We start from the raw sequence: 15,509 nt of genomic DNA, 5'->3' as shown, positions 1-15,509 counted from the left end.
GCTCATAGGCAGAAACTTTCTTTTTATAAATGTTGGTACTTCTATTTAAGTCTGATTAGCAAAACACAAGGCTGCAAGTTGCACTTGCTTTGCTTATGAGATTGCAACTTTACATGGGGGTAGGGCGAATAAATAAATGGAAAGCCTGGAAAATCCACCATTCTCTGCTCTCCATTTATCTGGGCTTTCATTGCTTAAGGAAGGGAGCAAGAGGGCTCTGGGACAGCATCCCAGAGCCCTTGCACTGCCTCCCCAAAGCTTGGTAAGTATGGTGGCAGCTTCCTAGCCAGCCTCTAGGAAGGAGGTGTGAGGGCTCTCGGGGTTCCCCTGCAACCTTCCCAGACCCTGGGAAGCTTCTTAGGTGGGAGGAGTTTCTGGGATTCCTGACTTTGTGTGATTTGGCCTTTGTGCCACGTATCAAACTCTTACGTAAGTGGTTGGCCCACTGTCATGAAAGTCAACACATATCAAGTAAGTAATTAAGCTATCTCCCCTTATCAGACTTGCCAAATTGTCTCCCCTCCTATTTCACACACTTTTAAAAATGCAAATGGTCCCAAAAGTTCTCAGGCATGCACTTATGGTGTGTAACGTTCTATGTAAAACCGGCAGCCAAAGATAAAGGAATTCAATGCTACACCAAAACAAATGTTCCATCAACACAAGATTTTTTTGCACAATGAAACCACCTTCCCTTGCATGCTGTTCTGGACATAGGAAAAATAGACAGACCTCAGCATAACACTCAAATTGGAAGTGTAACGCTCAAAATGGAAGCGTACCACTCAAAACAGAGCACATTTGGCTACCGAAAAAGTTCGCAAACCAGAACACTTATTTCTGGGTTTGCAGTGTTTGGGTTCCAAGGCATTTGAGAACCAAGGTACCACTGTACTTTGTTGAATCAAGGCCATAGTGGCAGTTTCTGATTGTGGCAGCCCTTTCTCACCGTCCATTAGAATTATGACTATATTTCTCCTGATCACCTGGTTCATGTGTCACTATTTACATTTGAGTGCATGGCCCTTGCTTGGAGAATACATTTTTAGAGAACTTTTAAGGGTTGGTTGGCATTTCCCCCCCCCCCCCCCGCCGTTCACGAACAAATTGATTTTTCTGTATCCATTTCCTCATCAAAGATTCTCATTATATTTTGCAAAAATAAAAAAGGGCAGGCTTTCAAAAGGATTTTATTTACAGTACTCCACTGAGTTTGTTTCAATGTGAAGTACAAATCTGGACAATGAATGATTAGCACCTGCAGCAGTCATGCCCACATTTTGTTCACCTCAAGACTTAGATACGGGAAAGAGACATAGATGCATTTTGACATATTTATTGTAGTTGGCAAGGGTACCATTTTCATTTGCCTTATGATTTACCACTCATCTGTTCCATATGCAGTTTCAGTATTGGCTTTTCAAGTCCAAGATTACATGCCAAAGCCAAGCTTTCTTGTTTTGTTAGCATTTTTTAAAAAATAATTCTAACAGTGCTATAGCAACATTTGGCAAATATGTGCAGAGTTCTTTAGAAGTAGCATAGAACTGCATCCATGAAAAAATACACTTTTTCCTGAAAATTAAAATCAGTCACTAGCAGTAGTTCAAGGCAGGTTTCCTTTTAAAAACAACCCTGCATCTGGAAATAGGATAGCTGATTTGACTAACGTCAAATACTTCAGAACAGAAGCTTCTCTCATCACTCAAGCCTATTATGCTTAACCCTTGCTTAGACTGGCTGGAAAGAGATCCCCTAAATTCTGCATTTAGTTACAAATATATTACAATAAAACCAAATTCTGTCCTTAGAACACATACACATCTCTCATTCATGTCAATCTAGTCTGCTACAATTCACTTTACAGGCGCACAAAAATTGGAATAAAATCAGAGCAGAAGATCACACTAACATTGCTCTAGTTACTTTGCCAATATACAATTGTTAATAGAAAAAGGAGAAGGAACGTAACAGAACAGGTATAAAGAAAAGTTTTGCAGACTTTTATTTGTGCACGTTTTATCAGGTGAAAAAGGGTAACGTCTACAGCTTCTTTGGTGCCCAACAGTCAGCGTACAAAAATGTAAAGAATATTCACAAATAAAAACACAAGCTCAACCTATAGAAGTGTTTTAAAATTTAGTGCATATCATGACAAATCTGCTTATGAACACACAGAAATTACTGCAGAAATAAATAGAATGTCTTGTAAAAAGCAGCAATTTCGTATCTTGTAAACGTTTGTTTTTACAATACAGCACTGTTCCAAATAAAATCCAAAAGGGACTGGAGTTTATCACCGCGGCCAAGAGTTTGCACCTCCTCAGCTGTGTTGGTCCAGTTGTCCTTTTCTTCCCCACCTTCTTTTTTTTTGCTATTAGTCCAATGCGCAGCAGTCTTATAAAAGGTGCTTGGTTAGGTCGCCTAACCATGAAGTGGCAACTTATAAAATTTCTTTCCTGCTTTCAAACACAAATGGATAAATTTGTTCCACTGCAGTGGCAACAGCCTTTACGTTTGGCCCTGGGGGTAGGACAAGATAAAACATTAGAATAAGGATACACACAAAAGCTAACCCTATGGCTTTAGTTCCTTGATCATGAATATATTTTGAACTTAACTCTAACAAAACCTGAATTGACCAATATTCTCAATATATATCAGCATTTCTAGCATTACTTGAAACTGCTACATGGCAAAGTAGGAAGTAAATTCGGACTAACCTGAAAATGCTTGTTCAGCACATGCCACACCTCACCCATGTGCACACATCCCACATCACATCTGGGTACATTCTGGCCTGATCTCCATTGTCTCACACTGACGACCAGGAAACAGAGAGGCCAGAAATCCACACAGGAAGTGGCAGGACAAAACCCAGCAGAGATGCTTTCATTTTTCAAAGAATGCTTCCTGCACTTAGTATTCTAAATTGTCTGGGACACTGCCATCAGCAAGTCCAGTGGTCCAACACCTAACCCAGTTGTTATACTTTTGATTTACGTTTTGAGCACCCTGTTGGCTTTGAGATGAGACAGCTTAAATCAAAGTATCTCTTCTTAAATATGCGGCAATCCTATTTGCTAATGAGTTAGCTCAAGCAACCACAGAAATCTCCAAAACAAATCATAATCCAACTCTCGTTTTAATCTACAACAGGCACGTCCAACTCCCAAGAGAGTGCAATCTACTCACAGTAGAAAGAGACCGGCTGTGATCTACCCATTGTCACTGCCAGGAGTTGTTGAGCTTTTTGCGGGGGAGGGTTGGCCAAAGTTGTTCAGCTTTCTTTTGCATCCTAAAAGGAACACTAAGGAGATCACTGAACTGTATGCTGCAATTGACCTGGGACACACCCACGACTGACCTGTTGGACATGCCTGCTCTACAACAATAGTTATCAGATGGCACAGGTACACAGAAATTAGTGGGAAGTCATATACACATGCTGACCTTATCAAACACTTAATTACCTGAGCTACAACACGGAGAAAGTTACTTATTCACAAAAAGGTGAATACCTGTAACTGTGATACTTCCTGTTGAAAAAATCTGTAAAGTAGCTCTGAGAGATTTTATTCTGTAGCACACTGCAGGATGAAGCTCCGGTTCATAACTAAGGAGAAATGCAAAGTTCACTTTAAAAAATGAAAATGCCAAAGAGAGAGAGAGAGAGAATAGATATAAAATCTACTATACCTAGCATGGGGTCTGTTGCTTTTTGTGAATTCCGGCAATCTGATTTCAAAGGGCATATTGCATACTGCTAAAACATTGACAACTTTAAAATCTGTAAAAATCACCTTTTAGAAAGAAAAAGAACAAAAATGAAAATATTAGGAACTAATCTGAAAGCCAAGGACTTATACACATTTTGGCTTCATTTTAACTAAAAGGCCAGCAGTGGTTTAATACAACTTTGAACAAAAATACAACATAAAGGGCAATTTAAACTCTATAATGGTTAGAAACTTTTGACAGTTCTAGGGCAAGGTAAGATTCTTTTCAGGTCTCATTACACCTAATTAAGTTAGTGTAATTTATATTGGAATTCTCTTGCTTACTAACAATGTACTAATATAGCTTCCAATTACCTGAAGGAGATCACAGACAACTATGAAAGGCTACATTTAGGCACAATAATTCCAAAGCTAAAGATAATAAGTCCTATTGATTTCAATGGGAGAGAATTAAGCACATCAAACCTAAAAGTGTTCAATTGTTGCTAGGGTGTGCCATTTATACCTTTTCAGAAAGGATGTCAACTTCCAGTTAACTGAAGTGCATTGACATCAGTTCAGTTAGCTTTGCATAGTTTATACTAGTTGCTACAATGGCTGTCAACAACCACAAATTCTGCTGAGTATTGGGAAATACAATCATTGTAATCATAATCATTCTTGTAATCATGTTCCTGCTTCATTTCAAACAAACCCTTTTATAGAAAATGTTGATGGGCTCTAACTTTTAAAAGCAACAGTTCAGTTCTTCTTTTCCTCTTAGCGGCAGCAAGTGATCTCCCTTGACTTGGCAAAGGTTTGTGCCTGCCAGAGCAAATGAGAAACCGATGTCTTAAGATGTTTTTAGTGTTTTATACTTGTTTGCCCTGGGCTCCTCTGAGAAGATATAAATTGAATAAATACAAATAAAAAGGCCTGCTTTCTCCTTTCCCTTCCCCCTTTTATAAGGCAGCACCAGCAGTGAAAACTTATGCAGAAAAAGAACAGAGCGTCACCCCTTGTTTCCTTCCCACAAGTAGAAAGGTATGGTTTATCTCCATGTGTGTGGTTTTTTATATAGGCAAAAAACCCAGAGACTTGCAACACCAAGGAAGAGCACTTATGACTGCCAAGCAAATTTCTGGAAATCTGCTCAGCAGTAAGCCTAATCACCCGGTTTTCTAGAAACAGATCTCTTTAAACAGCAATTCTCTGAATTAAAAATATTTTAAAAGGCCACAATTCATCAGTGATTGAAAGAATTACCTGAAAACCTAGTTTCTGCAGACTACGAGCTAATCGTCTGGCACCAAATTTAGCTTCTTCTTCACTAGATTGGAAAAAACCACACAAGCGATTGGTTAAGAAGTTAAGGGAGCAAGGGTTAAAATACAGCAACACACAAGTGATTTTATGGATAATAAAAAACACAAACAATATATACCTTGTAGCTCCTGTGCAAATTACTTTTCCTGAGGACCAAATTGTTGCTGTAATCCTTGGTTTCCGAAGTTTCATTAATACTTTCTGAAATCAGTCAGGAAAAAATATACTTTAGACAAAGAAACTTCCTGATGTAGCAAAAGAGAACAATGAATTACAGATTCAAATGCTGCCATTTTTGCTAAAGCTCATACACTTTTATTGTTATGTTCATGTTCCTATTCCCATTATTTGTTAATTTCATCGTGGCTTCCTTCTGGATAACTTTAACCTTAGCCAAAGGGTAAAGCTTTTAGATATTAATTTATTCTATTTAATTAACATACTATACAGTATTTCTTGCAACTATCCTTTGCTATCTTTGCTTCTAACATGTAGACAGGCAGTTGTAACAGGACAATAATTTTTTTTATTGTTTTTCATGTATGCACTCCTGTTTTTTAAAGGCATTAATGAACTCCAAAGTTTTGTTTTGTTTTTTAAAAACTATTGCAGCCCTTGAACTTTCCCAATAGTCATTATTTTAATGAAAGGGGAGTAAACTCATTTATTTCTTGCATTTATATTCCACATTTCCTCCATGGAGCACAAGGTGGTGTAAATAGTTCTCATTTCATCCTCGCAACAGCCCTGTGAGGTAGATTAGGCTGAGAGTCAGGCGACTGGTCCAAGGTCATCCATCACCCAGTGAACTTCATGGCTGAGTGGGTACTTGAACCCTGGTGCTACAGGGTTCAACTACACCAAGCCAGCTCCTAATGCCACACATGGTAGTCACACGACCAAAAATAACATTTTCCTGCCTGTTTGGTCACTGAAATATCTACTACTTATTACTGGTTATACTACAATGGTACCTCCGGTTATAGAATAATTGTGAATTATTAATTAATCCATTCTGGAGGTCCGTTCATAACCGGAAACCGCTCATAACATGAGGCGCGCTTTCCCTAATGGTGCCTGCCGCACTGCCGGAGCGCGATTTCCACTCGCATCCCGGGGCAAAGTTCGTAACAAGGGGCATCTACTTCCGGGTTAGCGGAGCGCGTAACCCGCAACATTCGTAAGGGGGACAGTTCGCAACACAAGGTACCACTGTAATGCACATCTTGCTTTGCTACAGGTTTTAATAACCGAATTTCAAGCTAATAAAAAGAAAGCACACTGTCAAGAACTTCACATACATAGGCTACAATCTGACACTTAGCAAGTTTAGGTCTTTTTTTAAAAAAATGTTTTCAAACACCACACACACCTCTGATCAAACAAATATGCTGTATATGTCAACACATGATGTTTCCTCAAAGCTGCTGTATCAGCAATATTGAAATGACCTTCACACAAATGACACAATACTTCTGCATTTTGTCACTTCAAATAAATAAAAAAATAAATGACACAATACACAGAAATGAAACTTATCAGATCACCCGACTTCAGAAGTCTTCAACGGCAGTATTTTGAAATCGGGTATGACGGTGTTAAATTCTGCAATTTCTTATTAAAAGAAAAATGCCCCTGAAACACTAACAAAACTGCTGCATAGAGAATGAAAATCAACACATTGGTGTATATGTGTTGAATATGCCTTATTAGAAGAAGTCAACGAGTGAACTAAAACTGAGAAGTAACTTACCCCAACATCACGCTTGTATATTACATTTGCTCCCTCTAACGCAATCTTTCGCAAGTTTAAATGACATCTTGTTCGGAAGACACAGACTACATTTGTGATTAAAATGTCCAAGGCAACATCACTCTCCGCATCCATTGGGGTGACTCAGATTAAAACCTCAAGATTCCAACATGACACCATGAAGATCACATCCTTGATTGTGGTGAAGGAGAGAAGTTATACAGGTTAGTTATCTAGAAAAAAGTCTGATTGCCTCAATATCCTACAAGGCCTGCTTTGAAAAGCATGACAAGTCTTTGCAAAACACCTAGGGATGAATTCAGGATAGCACCAAGGAGATAATTCTATAATTTTTTCTATAGTGTCACAAAGACATGTCACTTTAAAAATATTATTATTTATTATTAGTACTAGTATTGGGTGATATCCAACTAAATCATACTCAGAGGTGACCCACTGAAATCAACAGCCTTTCTAACTTAAGTCCATTGAATTCAATGGGTATAACAATGAATGCCACTCTGTTTTTATTTTTTGCGGGGGGAAGCACTCTTTCCCTTGACCACTTATATTTGTGGAAGTTAACCATGGAGATTTAATTTAAAATGGGAACACCAATTGCTTGCTTTTCTGCTTTGCATCATTGCTGACTCATGGACATAAATTGCTACCTAGACCTACATAGTCAGTGATGAGCCATGATGGGCAAGGGTCAAGAGAACCAAATGGCTTAACCCCTGCAACCTGCCAGCATCCTCAGGCTGTAACAACTGACGTTTATCTCACAAATTTTGACCAGACGGTGCTCTAAAAGCCTCCACAGACAGCAGCAACAGCCATGTCAAGTTAGGGATGGATGCAACTGACTTTGCTCTCAGTGTTTTGCTACTGAGTGGTTAGCTATTTCTACTCCCAAATTGGACTTAACCAGCCTGCTCACCATTTGAGAAAGCTCCGTTGGGTGGTTCACTGATGGCACTGGTGTCACTGTGGCCATCTACCAACCTGCTTCATTGCTTTCCAGGTCCTCAGAAAAACAAGGAACCTTCTGGGCTCCTCATGACTTTCTGGAATGATTGTGTTGATAGCCCTGATCATCCTGCTGTTCCACAGTGAGACTGGAGCACCAGCAGTGCTGCCTGGAAAATGCCTTGGAGCAAGGGCTGGAAAATCCAGTGTGCTCAGGAATACCTTAGGTACCATAAATCTTTGGAAAAGGGCCTTAATAGGTCCCTATCCCTTCAGGGGAAGTCAGCCACGATCACACCAAATATCACCAGGGAGTAGTCTGTCTATGACAATAGGGCAACATGCACACGCCCCTTCCACTGGCTCACTCCTAATGTATACCCTGTAGTGAAAGGCAAAGATCATTTTCTGTCTCTCCAGCCAAACATCAGGTAGAAAGCATCACAATCCAGCTCCCAAACAAGTTTTCGAGTAAGACAGATTGAAACTCTATGGATAAGCATACACATATTTGTTGGTGCTGCACAGAGTACCTGGGCTGGTAAAGCTGAGTCATATCCAATCCACCCAGCTATTTGTAGTACATACACAGATATTACACTTTCTAGCTCTTCAAGAGGCATTAATCCAATTCTCAAGCCTTGATACTTGTATACATACAAGTTTCTAGCCTTTAACCTTAACAATTGGCTCTGCAGGGCAACTGAACCATAGCAATCTTATGTGATACCTCATAATAAAGGTATATATATTCCTAGAGGGATGCTTCTTTAGTACGGCATTCCATATGAAGGCTCTACAGTCAATACAACCTTCTCTCTGGTCATCAGTTGCCTAAACTCAGATGGTGGTGGCACTCAGAAGAAAGCCTCTGTTAGGCATTGTAGTGTTTGGGCAGATGGGCAGGCTTGAAGTCATTTAGGACTTTATAGAAAACCAGGACTTGGAACTGTGCCCAGAAACAGAGCAGAAAACAAGTATAGCTGTTTAAGAACTGGCAAAATGATATGGTCTCTCTATAACTAACCCAAGTTAGTAACCTTGTAGCTGTGGTTTGTATTAACTCAAATTTTTGAGAATCTTCAAAGGCAGTCCTATATATACAAGTGATTACAGCAATCCAGACTAGAAATTACCAAGGCGATGAACAACTCTGGCCAAGCTTTATCCAGAAGGGGTTGCATTAACCCTAACTTGCGAAGGGTGCTGCATGCCTGAGTGCCGCCACTTGGCCCCTTCCAGTGACAATCCTGGCTCTTGTTGGCCCCCCCAGACTGCAAGCCCCGTCCTTTACATGAGCCACAATCCCTTCGAGAACGGAAACTTCTTTCTTATCTGCACATAGGCTAATTTCACTGCAATACCGATATGGCACGGGAGGTCAGCGTTTGCCATTAGGAGAGATTGAGGTGGGGGGGGGGGGAGAACTCGGTTTTTTTAAAAAAAGGCAATTCTCTCCTAAACCCTGTTGGCAGTGATCAGAGCAGGTCCCTATTCCTAAAGGCTCCTGGCTAATCTGAGTCACCCAGGGTTGCCAGGAGACAAACCAGAATCTGCGGAGGGGGGTGGGATGCTGGGTTACCTGCTCTCCTGCCTCCTCCTGCGCTTCTTCCCTTCCTACTGCTTCACATGCAGCGGGATGCGCGGGGAAGAAGCAAGACGGGGGAAGCGGGGCGGGTAGAAAAGCAGCGGCCGAATTTTGATTAGTTTCGTGTTTAAAGGACACACGAATCCCGCCTTCTTTTCGGTGCTCGGTTCCTTCTCAGGTGCAAGAAGGGGCGGCGGGAGCAGGGAAGCCCCCCGGATCTGCCCCTCCCCCTCTCCCCCCCCCCGGCCCGGCCCGGCGGAGGACGCCTTAGCGACGCGAGGACCGTTACTGCCGCGCAACGGCCGCTGATTCCTCTCCCCTTCTCTTCCTCACCGAAATCCTATAGGCTCCCGCGCAGCCCAGTTGCTGCGCGACCCGTCGCCGCCGCCGCCGTTCCAACACGACGCCGCCGCCGCCGCCGCCGCCTCCTTTTCTAGCTGTTCCGGGTCTCGAGGCCACCGAATCCCCGCGACACAATAAAACATCACAAAGCGCGCGAACACCATAGACAGAGCCCGCATCCCCGCCGCCTAGAGCGGCAGCCGGATGTTCTCCCTGGAAGGTGTACTTCCGGATAACGGCCGCTGGGGCGAGGAGGGGGCGGGGCGAAAGGCCAGGCGGTGGGATTTATTCCACGGAAGGAGGGCGTGGCTAGCACGGAGGCGCGGAATCTGTCTTCCGGCGCGAGTTCAAGGCCGGGGGGGGGGGACGGCGGCGGCTGCTCTTCCTCCTCCCCACGCGCTGCACGTCTTAAATTGCGAGCCTTAAAATAGCGAGGGGTTTGCACGGCATGGAGAAACTGCAGCGATTGGTTGTTTAGCTTGCCATTCGCACTGGCGCTGCCTGATTGGCTGCGGAGCTGTAGTGAGCGTTGTCCGCCCGCCCTGCTCCAGGGATAAAAGGAGGGAAGGCAGAGCGCGCTAGCAGGTGAGGCTCCACGTGGTTCTTCTTGGTTGGTGTGCGACCGACCCTGGTGCCTTTTTGCTGCCTGTCTGAGGCTGGCGCAGGGCTTTATGCTGGGATGGAGTCCCTCCCAGTAATAAGAATAAGGTGGTGTTTTATTTAAATTTAAAGTTTTAATTTTTAAAAATATATTAAATGATGCTTTTGCTCGCTTGCCCTCCCTTTCTTTGATGGGTCCTTTGGGGCAGGGCCTTTCTCAGTCACAGTAGGGGGAAATGAAGGCAGGGGAGATTTAACAGTGGTAGCCTGATGCTGAAATGGGAGATTGGGTAGTTGTGAGGTGAGACAAATTGGGGGGGGGGGGGTGCTTCGTGCTTGTTGGTAAGTGGTGCAAGCAAATTCATGTCTACTCACAAGTAAGCCCTACTGAATGCAATTAAAATTATTCTTTATTTAATTTTTTATATTTTATTAGGTTTTATAGGTTTTATATATGCTCAAAGCTGCCCAGAGTGGCTAGGGAAACCCAGCCAGATGGGTGGGGTATAAATAATAAAGTTATTACTACTAATGTGGCTTACTCATAGGAAAGTAGTTAGTTGAACTGAGTGGGCCTTCTTCGTGCATAGAATTGCAGCTGGCCCTCTCAGTGAGGAAGCAGATGCAATTTGACACTAGTAAATTACTTAAATTAGTTGCAAATAGATTAAATTGTTAATCATATACAAGTTTAATTAATATTTTTACTAAATCTACCACTTCCTTAAATTTTGAATGTGCCCCCAAAACTCCATAGAACATTAATATATTGTCCAGGAATATTAATGGTTTCATTGAAGCATGCTATCATTGAGTTAAATTTCATATAATTATATGCATCAAATTTAGATTGTTGTTCATTTTGGTTATTGGCATCACTGCACAGTCTGCTTGTTCAGATGCATGTGTTCTGTTCTACTTTGCATGTATAGGAGCATCTGTCTCATGTACTGGGACTCTCACCAGTACACACTCACTTGGGAGCCAGGCTGAAACATTTCTTTAGTCAAGTGTGTGAGAAGAACATTGTGGTGGCTTGGCAACAACCAAGCATTTGTTCAAGCTAGGTTGACTTTCATTGTTGTACCTGGCAGGATCACAACAGGGCAGAGGATGCAGAACTAGATGCATTCCCCCCCCCCCAATTCAGCAGGGCTCTTCTTGTTCTGTTAAATCTCCCAAATGCAGAAGGAAGGGCCATATAGCTCAGATACAGAATACCTTCCTTGCATGCAAACGGTCCTAGGTCCAGTCCTTGGCATCTCAGGCTGGGCGAGACTTCCTTTCCAGTGGTTCCTCGAGAACATTCCTGGAATGAAGTGACTCCTCTCTCAGCTGACTTCCCTGTCTCTTCATTGTTTAGACTGATACACCATGGATTGCACCAGTTTAGACTGAAACACCCTGTTTTACATCTTCCTCCTCCTCCTCACACTTCTTTCTCTTGGATTTCAGGAAATAAGTCACCTTCAAAATATCCTCTTGAGAGAACAAAGGAGCAGCAGCAGGCCAGCCAGAGCTCAGCTGGCAAGGAGTTGGCCTACTAGAAAAATTAACCAATAAACTGAAACTGACACGGGGACAAACAGAAGAAGATGCCTTTATCACATACACAGCCCAACAAGACAATGACAATAATCCACCAACAGCATACAAATCAATATGGCTAACCTGATCCAAAACACCCACCCACCCCACTCACACGAAAACAAAGATCACCACAGCCAAACACAAACAAACAACCACACCCTAGGCCAACCCCAACCTCTCTCAGCACCAAAGGAACACAAGTGAACAGCACAAGCAACGCTGACACCAAACCCTATATACATTAAGCATAATAGAAACATCGCCACCCGACCCCACCCCCACCCATCTTCCCTCCCTCCACCCCCTTTTTTCCCCTCTCACCCTAATGTCTCAACAAATGAAACGGATTTGTAAAAATGTTACATGGAAAAAATACGAGAGACATTACACTTCTGTAAAACAAGAAAATCTTTAATAAAAAAGAAAAAGCTGGCAAGGAGCTGGAGGGCAGCACAGCACAGGTGGGCATGAGAGGCATGCAGGCTGTGGCCTGTGGGGTAGGACCCAGCGTAGGAGAGGAGGGGGCATTGTTACTGTTGTGATTCTTTGAATAAGAGAAACATAACAAGTATTTCCATTGTTTTCTCCATAGAGGATCCTTTGCCGTTCGTAAGTGTAGTCAGGATGTTTGCAGAACCCCAGAAGCAGAGGAGGCTGTCAGTGTATAGGGCAGAGTGTATCCAAGCTAATAAACAGAAAAATACACAGGTTTCCATTGCTACTTTTCTCATTCCTCAGACCTCCCTTGAAGCAGACCTGGTATATGGTTCAATTATTTGTGTTGCCAATGTAACATTGGCTATATTATAGCTTAATGTTGGCTATATTATACAGTCAGCAAAGATCTAGGCAGTTATCTGCAAATTGGTCCTGCTTATTTGAGGCACTTTCTTTGATTTTATTACAGTCTTCACCTATACCAATTTTATAATTAAATAATATACATCTAAATATGTCAGTGTACAATACAGTGTGGCTAAATAACTACCAGCTTTTGCAATCCAAAAGCTTGCTGCATATTTCAAAATTGCTTTTATTTCCTAAGAATTAAAGCAACCAATCTTTTTCTATTTAATAGCTGAGTTCATATTTTGTGTACTACTAGGACTCCTTTTATGCAGGTTACAGCTGCGGAGTTGGTGCACACGTATCAGACTGTTAAACACAACTTCAGTTGTAACAGTGCTAATTGTGCATACGAACTGAACCAGAAGATACTGCAGGACTGAGCTATGGGAGAACAAAATAGGAGACCTTAGTAAGGGATGTTCTTGAGCCAAAAGTTGATGAAGATATGGTGAAAAAGTTGAAATCTGAAAGTTGAAATCTTTTTCTCCATTCAAACAGATGCCTCCAACAAGGAAAACAGAAAAACCTTCCCTCATGCAGTGCAGTTCTTCACTTCTGAAAGTGGAGTCATGAACGAGATGATTGATTTCATTGAGAATCCCAAGGGATTGTGGATTGCATACTGCACACTTTAAGAAAACTGGGATTGCTCAGTGTAAACTTCAGTATTCACAATTTGGTCTACACAGTGTTGAAGAAGAAGAAACAGAAACAGAAGAAGAAACAACCCTTTGTTGGTACCGCAAGGCTCATATTGTGCATAACATGGCTTTCAGTTGAACCATGTCTCTGCTCCTGCTTCATTAGGCTTGTTGAGGATTTTCCCAGACTACTCCTCACTAGCTGAAGCTAGACATTAATGCAGAAGTGCAGGATGAGGAAGACAGTTATGTTGTGGAGGTTTATCTCCTTTTTTGCAATCACATTTTTTGTCCCTCGTTGTAGATACTGTTAAGCTTGAGGCCAATAACACCACCTGCATAGAGCTGTATGCCATTTTGTATTCCTTTAGAGCCAAACTGGCACAGAGATGTGATGAACAGTTTGTTGGATACCTGACCAAAGTCAAGCTGCAGCGCCTTTCTCCAGTTGATGCAAACAGGGCAATGGGAGAATTCATTTTATTCATTGAGACTGCCATTGCATTGAGAAATGGTTTGCTTTTTCAAATTGCAACTGGCTTTTCTACCTCCAGCCCCTCTCCCTCCAAGATGGCAAGTTCATCTACAGACACATTGAAAAGGTCTATGAAAATCTCAGCTTCACTACCAGAGTGGACATGGATAAGCTGTATGATGAAAGTGTAACAGCCAACTGCATTCTGGAGCAGCTTTTAAAGGCTGCTCAGTGAAAGAACAAAGTTGTGGCTGCAAAGTGGATGGCTATATTTACAGCATGTGATCTACCCACTTTGCCCTGTCGAGTGGATTTCCTCCATGATGTTGAACAAATGGAGTAATGTTCAGAACTGGTGCTCTGTGGAACTGATAAAAAGTGAGATCCTGATTTCTCTGAACTTTGAACTGCCATGTGCCGAATTCCACTCTTATTTTAAAGGACAAAGCACTGCTAAATGCAGCAAGGAGTGACAGTAGTCATGGAAGGTGAAGTGGAGAGAAAGACAGACTATTGTCTCAAAACAGAGGGACTTCTGTGGCCCTTTCCACAGAAATAAAGATTTTAACACCATGTTAAGTTGCTTCATGTTGGTTTGTGTCAAACCAATTACAAATCATAAAGCTTTTGTTTTTCTCCATTGAATAAAGCACTGTGTGCCATTGTAATGACCTTGAAGTCATTTCTGCACCATGCATGGCAATTTTTAGTGCCCCAATTCCCCTGCCCCATCCCTTATTTTGCCTGAGCAAAAGGTCGCAACTCCAACATTAGTCCAAGATGCTCTGGTTCTATTAATTTTATGAAAGCTACATTTCTGACTGTTTCTTCAAACTCGGGAAGCAGGAATCCTGTAGGCTCTGATGACCCAAAACACTACAGACAATCCTAAAACCCTCTTTTGCGGGGGGGGGGGGGGCAGGGACTTGCACTAGCAGTTTGATTCTGCAGGTAGCCCAAGATATTCTGGCAGAGGGAACTGGTGTGGAGCTGAAAAGTGAGCCAGGTCAACTGCAGGGCAGGCACACACGGGAGGTATGGAATGCAATTAGCTTTTTATTAACAGAAAACAACACAGCAGAGTTCTCTGGTTTGCCTTAATCCAGTTGAGACATTGCTGAAACTGACCACTAGCTCCACCCTTATCCTCCCCAGTCTTTCACTCTGGATCCCTCCCATGCAAATGGAGGCTGCGTCGAGGGGGGTGAGCTCCTCTGTGCCTGTCTGGCCTGTACAGGACTCTATTCGATTGGGGGGGGGGAGTAGAGCCAGTAGGACTGGAACTGTCCTGCTGCTGTGTAGCAGGGCCAACCTCTGACTCCTCTCTGAATCTGCACTCACACCATGACTCTAGGCCTCTAACCCTGTCCTGGAAGGCCCTCTTCCTGGCCTCCCCCCATCACTCAGACCCTGCTTCTAGCACCTCCCAGCTTGTCCATTCTGCAGACTGCTGTTTAGTGTACCACCACCAGGATCTGGGATCTGAGTCTTTTGTGTCCTCCCTGGGGGGCTCTTGGGCAGGCGGTTCCCACCACTCTTCCTAATCCAGGCAGCCCTTGACAACTGGGCAGACCATCCTTCTGATCGCAGCACGGAGCTGCCGGTTGGACTGCTCTGACTGTTGTGCCACCTGGCCGAAGGAGCAACTTGTGCAGAG

General features: G+C 42.7%; 1 protein-coding gene and 1 long non-coding RNA gene across 5 annotated transcripts; one reads left to right on the top strand and one right to left on the bottom strand.

Annotated features, from left to right (window-relative positions):
* Positions 1-1,320: 1,320 nt before the first annotated feature.
* Positions 1,321-9,844, bottom strand: TBPL1 (TATA-box binding protein like 1). Of its 3 annotated transcripts, none has more exons than XM_081855386.1 (7): positions 9,689-9,844; positions 6,799-6,990; positions 5,164-5,246; positions 4,986-5,049; positions 3,700-3,803; positions 3,474-3,616; positions 1,321-2,523 (listed from the first exon to the last, which is right to left on the bottom strand). In XM_081855386.1, the coding sequence occupies exons 2-6, from the start codon at positions 6,931-6,933 to the stop codon at positions 3,496-3,498; spliced, it is 507 nt and encodes a 168-aa protein (XP_081711512.1). In that variant the 5' UTR covers positions 6,934-6,990; positions 9,689-9,844; the 3' UTR covers positions 1,321-2,523; positions 3,474-3,495. The 3 variants fall into 3 exon arrangements, with proteins under 3 accessions (XP_081711512.1, XP_081711510.1, XP_081711511.1); XM_081855384.1 differs by having other exon boundaries at positions 3,522-3,616; positions 9,689-9,843; XM_081855385.1 differs by lacking the exon at positions 9,689-9,844 and adding an exon at positions 9,350-9,445 and having other exon boundaries at positions 3,522-3,616.
* Positions 9,845-9,975: 131 nt separating this feature from the next.
* On the top strand, positions 9,976-14,515 carry LOC309338290. 2 transcript variants are annotated; one of them, XR_014154842.1, is made up of 3 exons: positions 9,976-10,408; positions 11,761-12,348; positions 13,235-14,515. It is a non-coding gene; the product is annotated as an uncharacterized lncRNA (long non-coding RNA). The 2 variants fall into 2 exon arrangements; XR_014154843.1 differs by having other exon boundaries at positions 9,978-10,405; positions 11,753-12,348.
* The last annotated feature ends 994 nt before the right edge of the window (positions 14,516-15,509 follow it).

Source organism: Podarcis erhardii (genome assembly GCF_964252035.2).
Source record: "Podarcis erhardii genome assembly, chromosome: 3".
In the NCBI taxonomy this organism is placed as follows: domain Eukaryota; kingdom Metazoa; phylum Chordata; class Lepidosauria; order Squamata; family Lacertidae; genus Podarcis; species Podarcis erhardii.
Note: the sequence above shows the minus strand (reverse complement) of the source record. Positions and strands in the feature narration are given on the sequence as shown.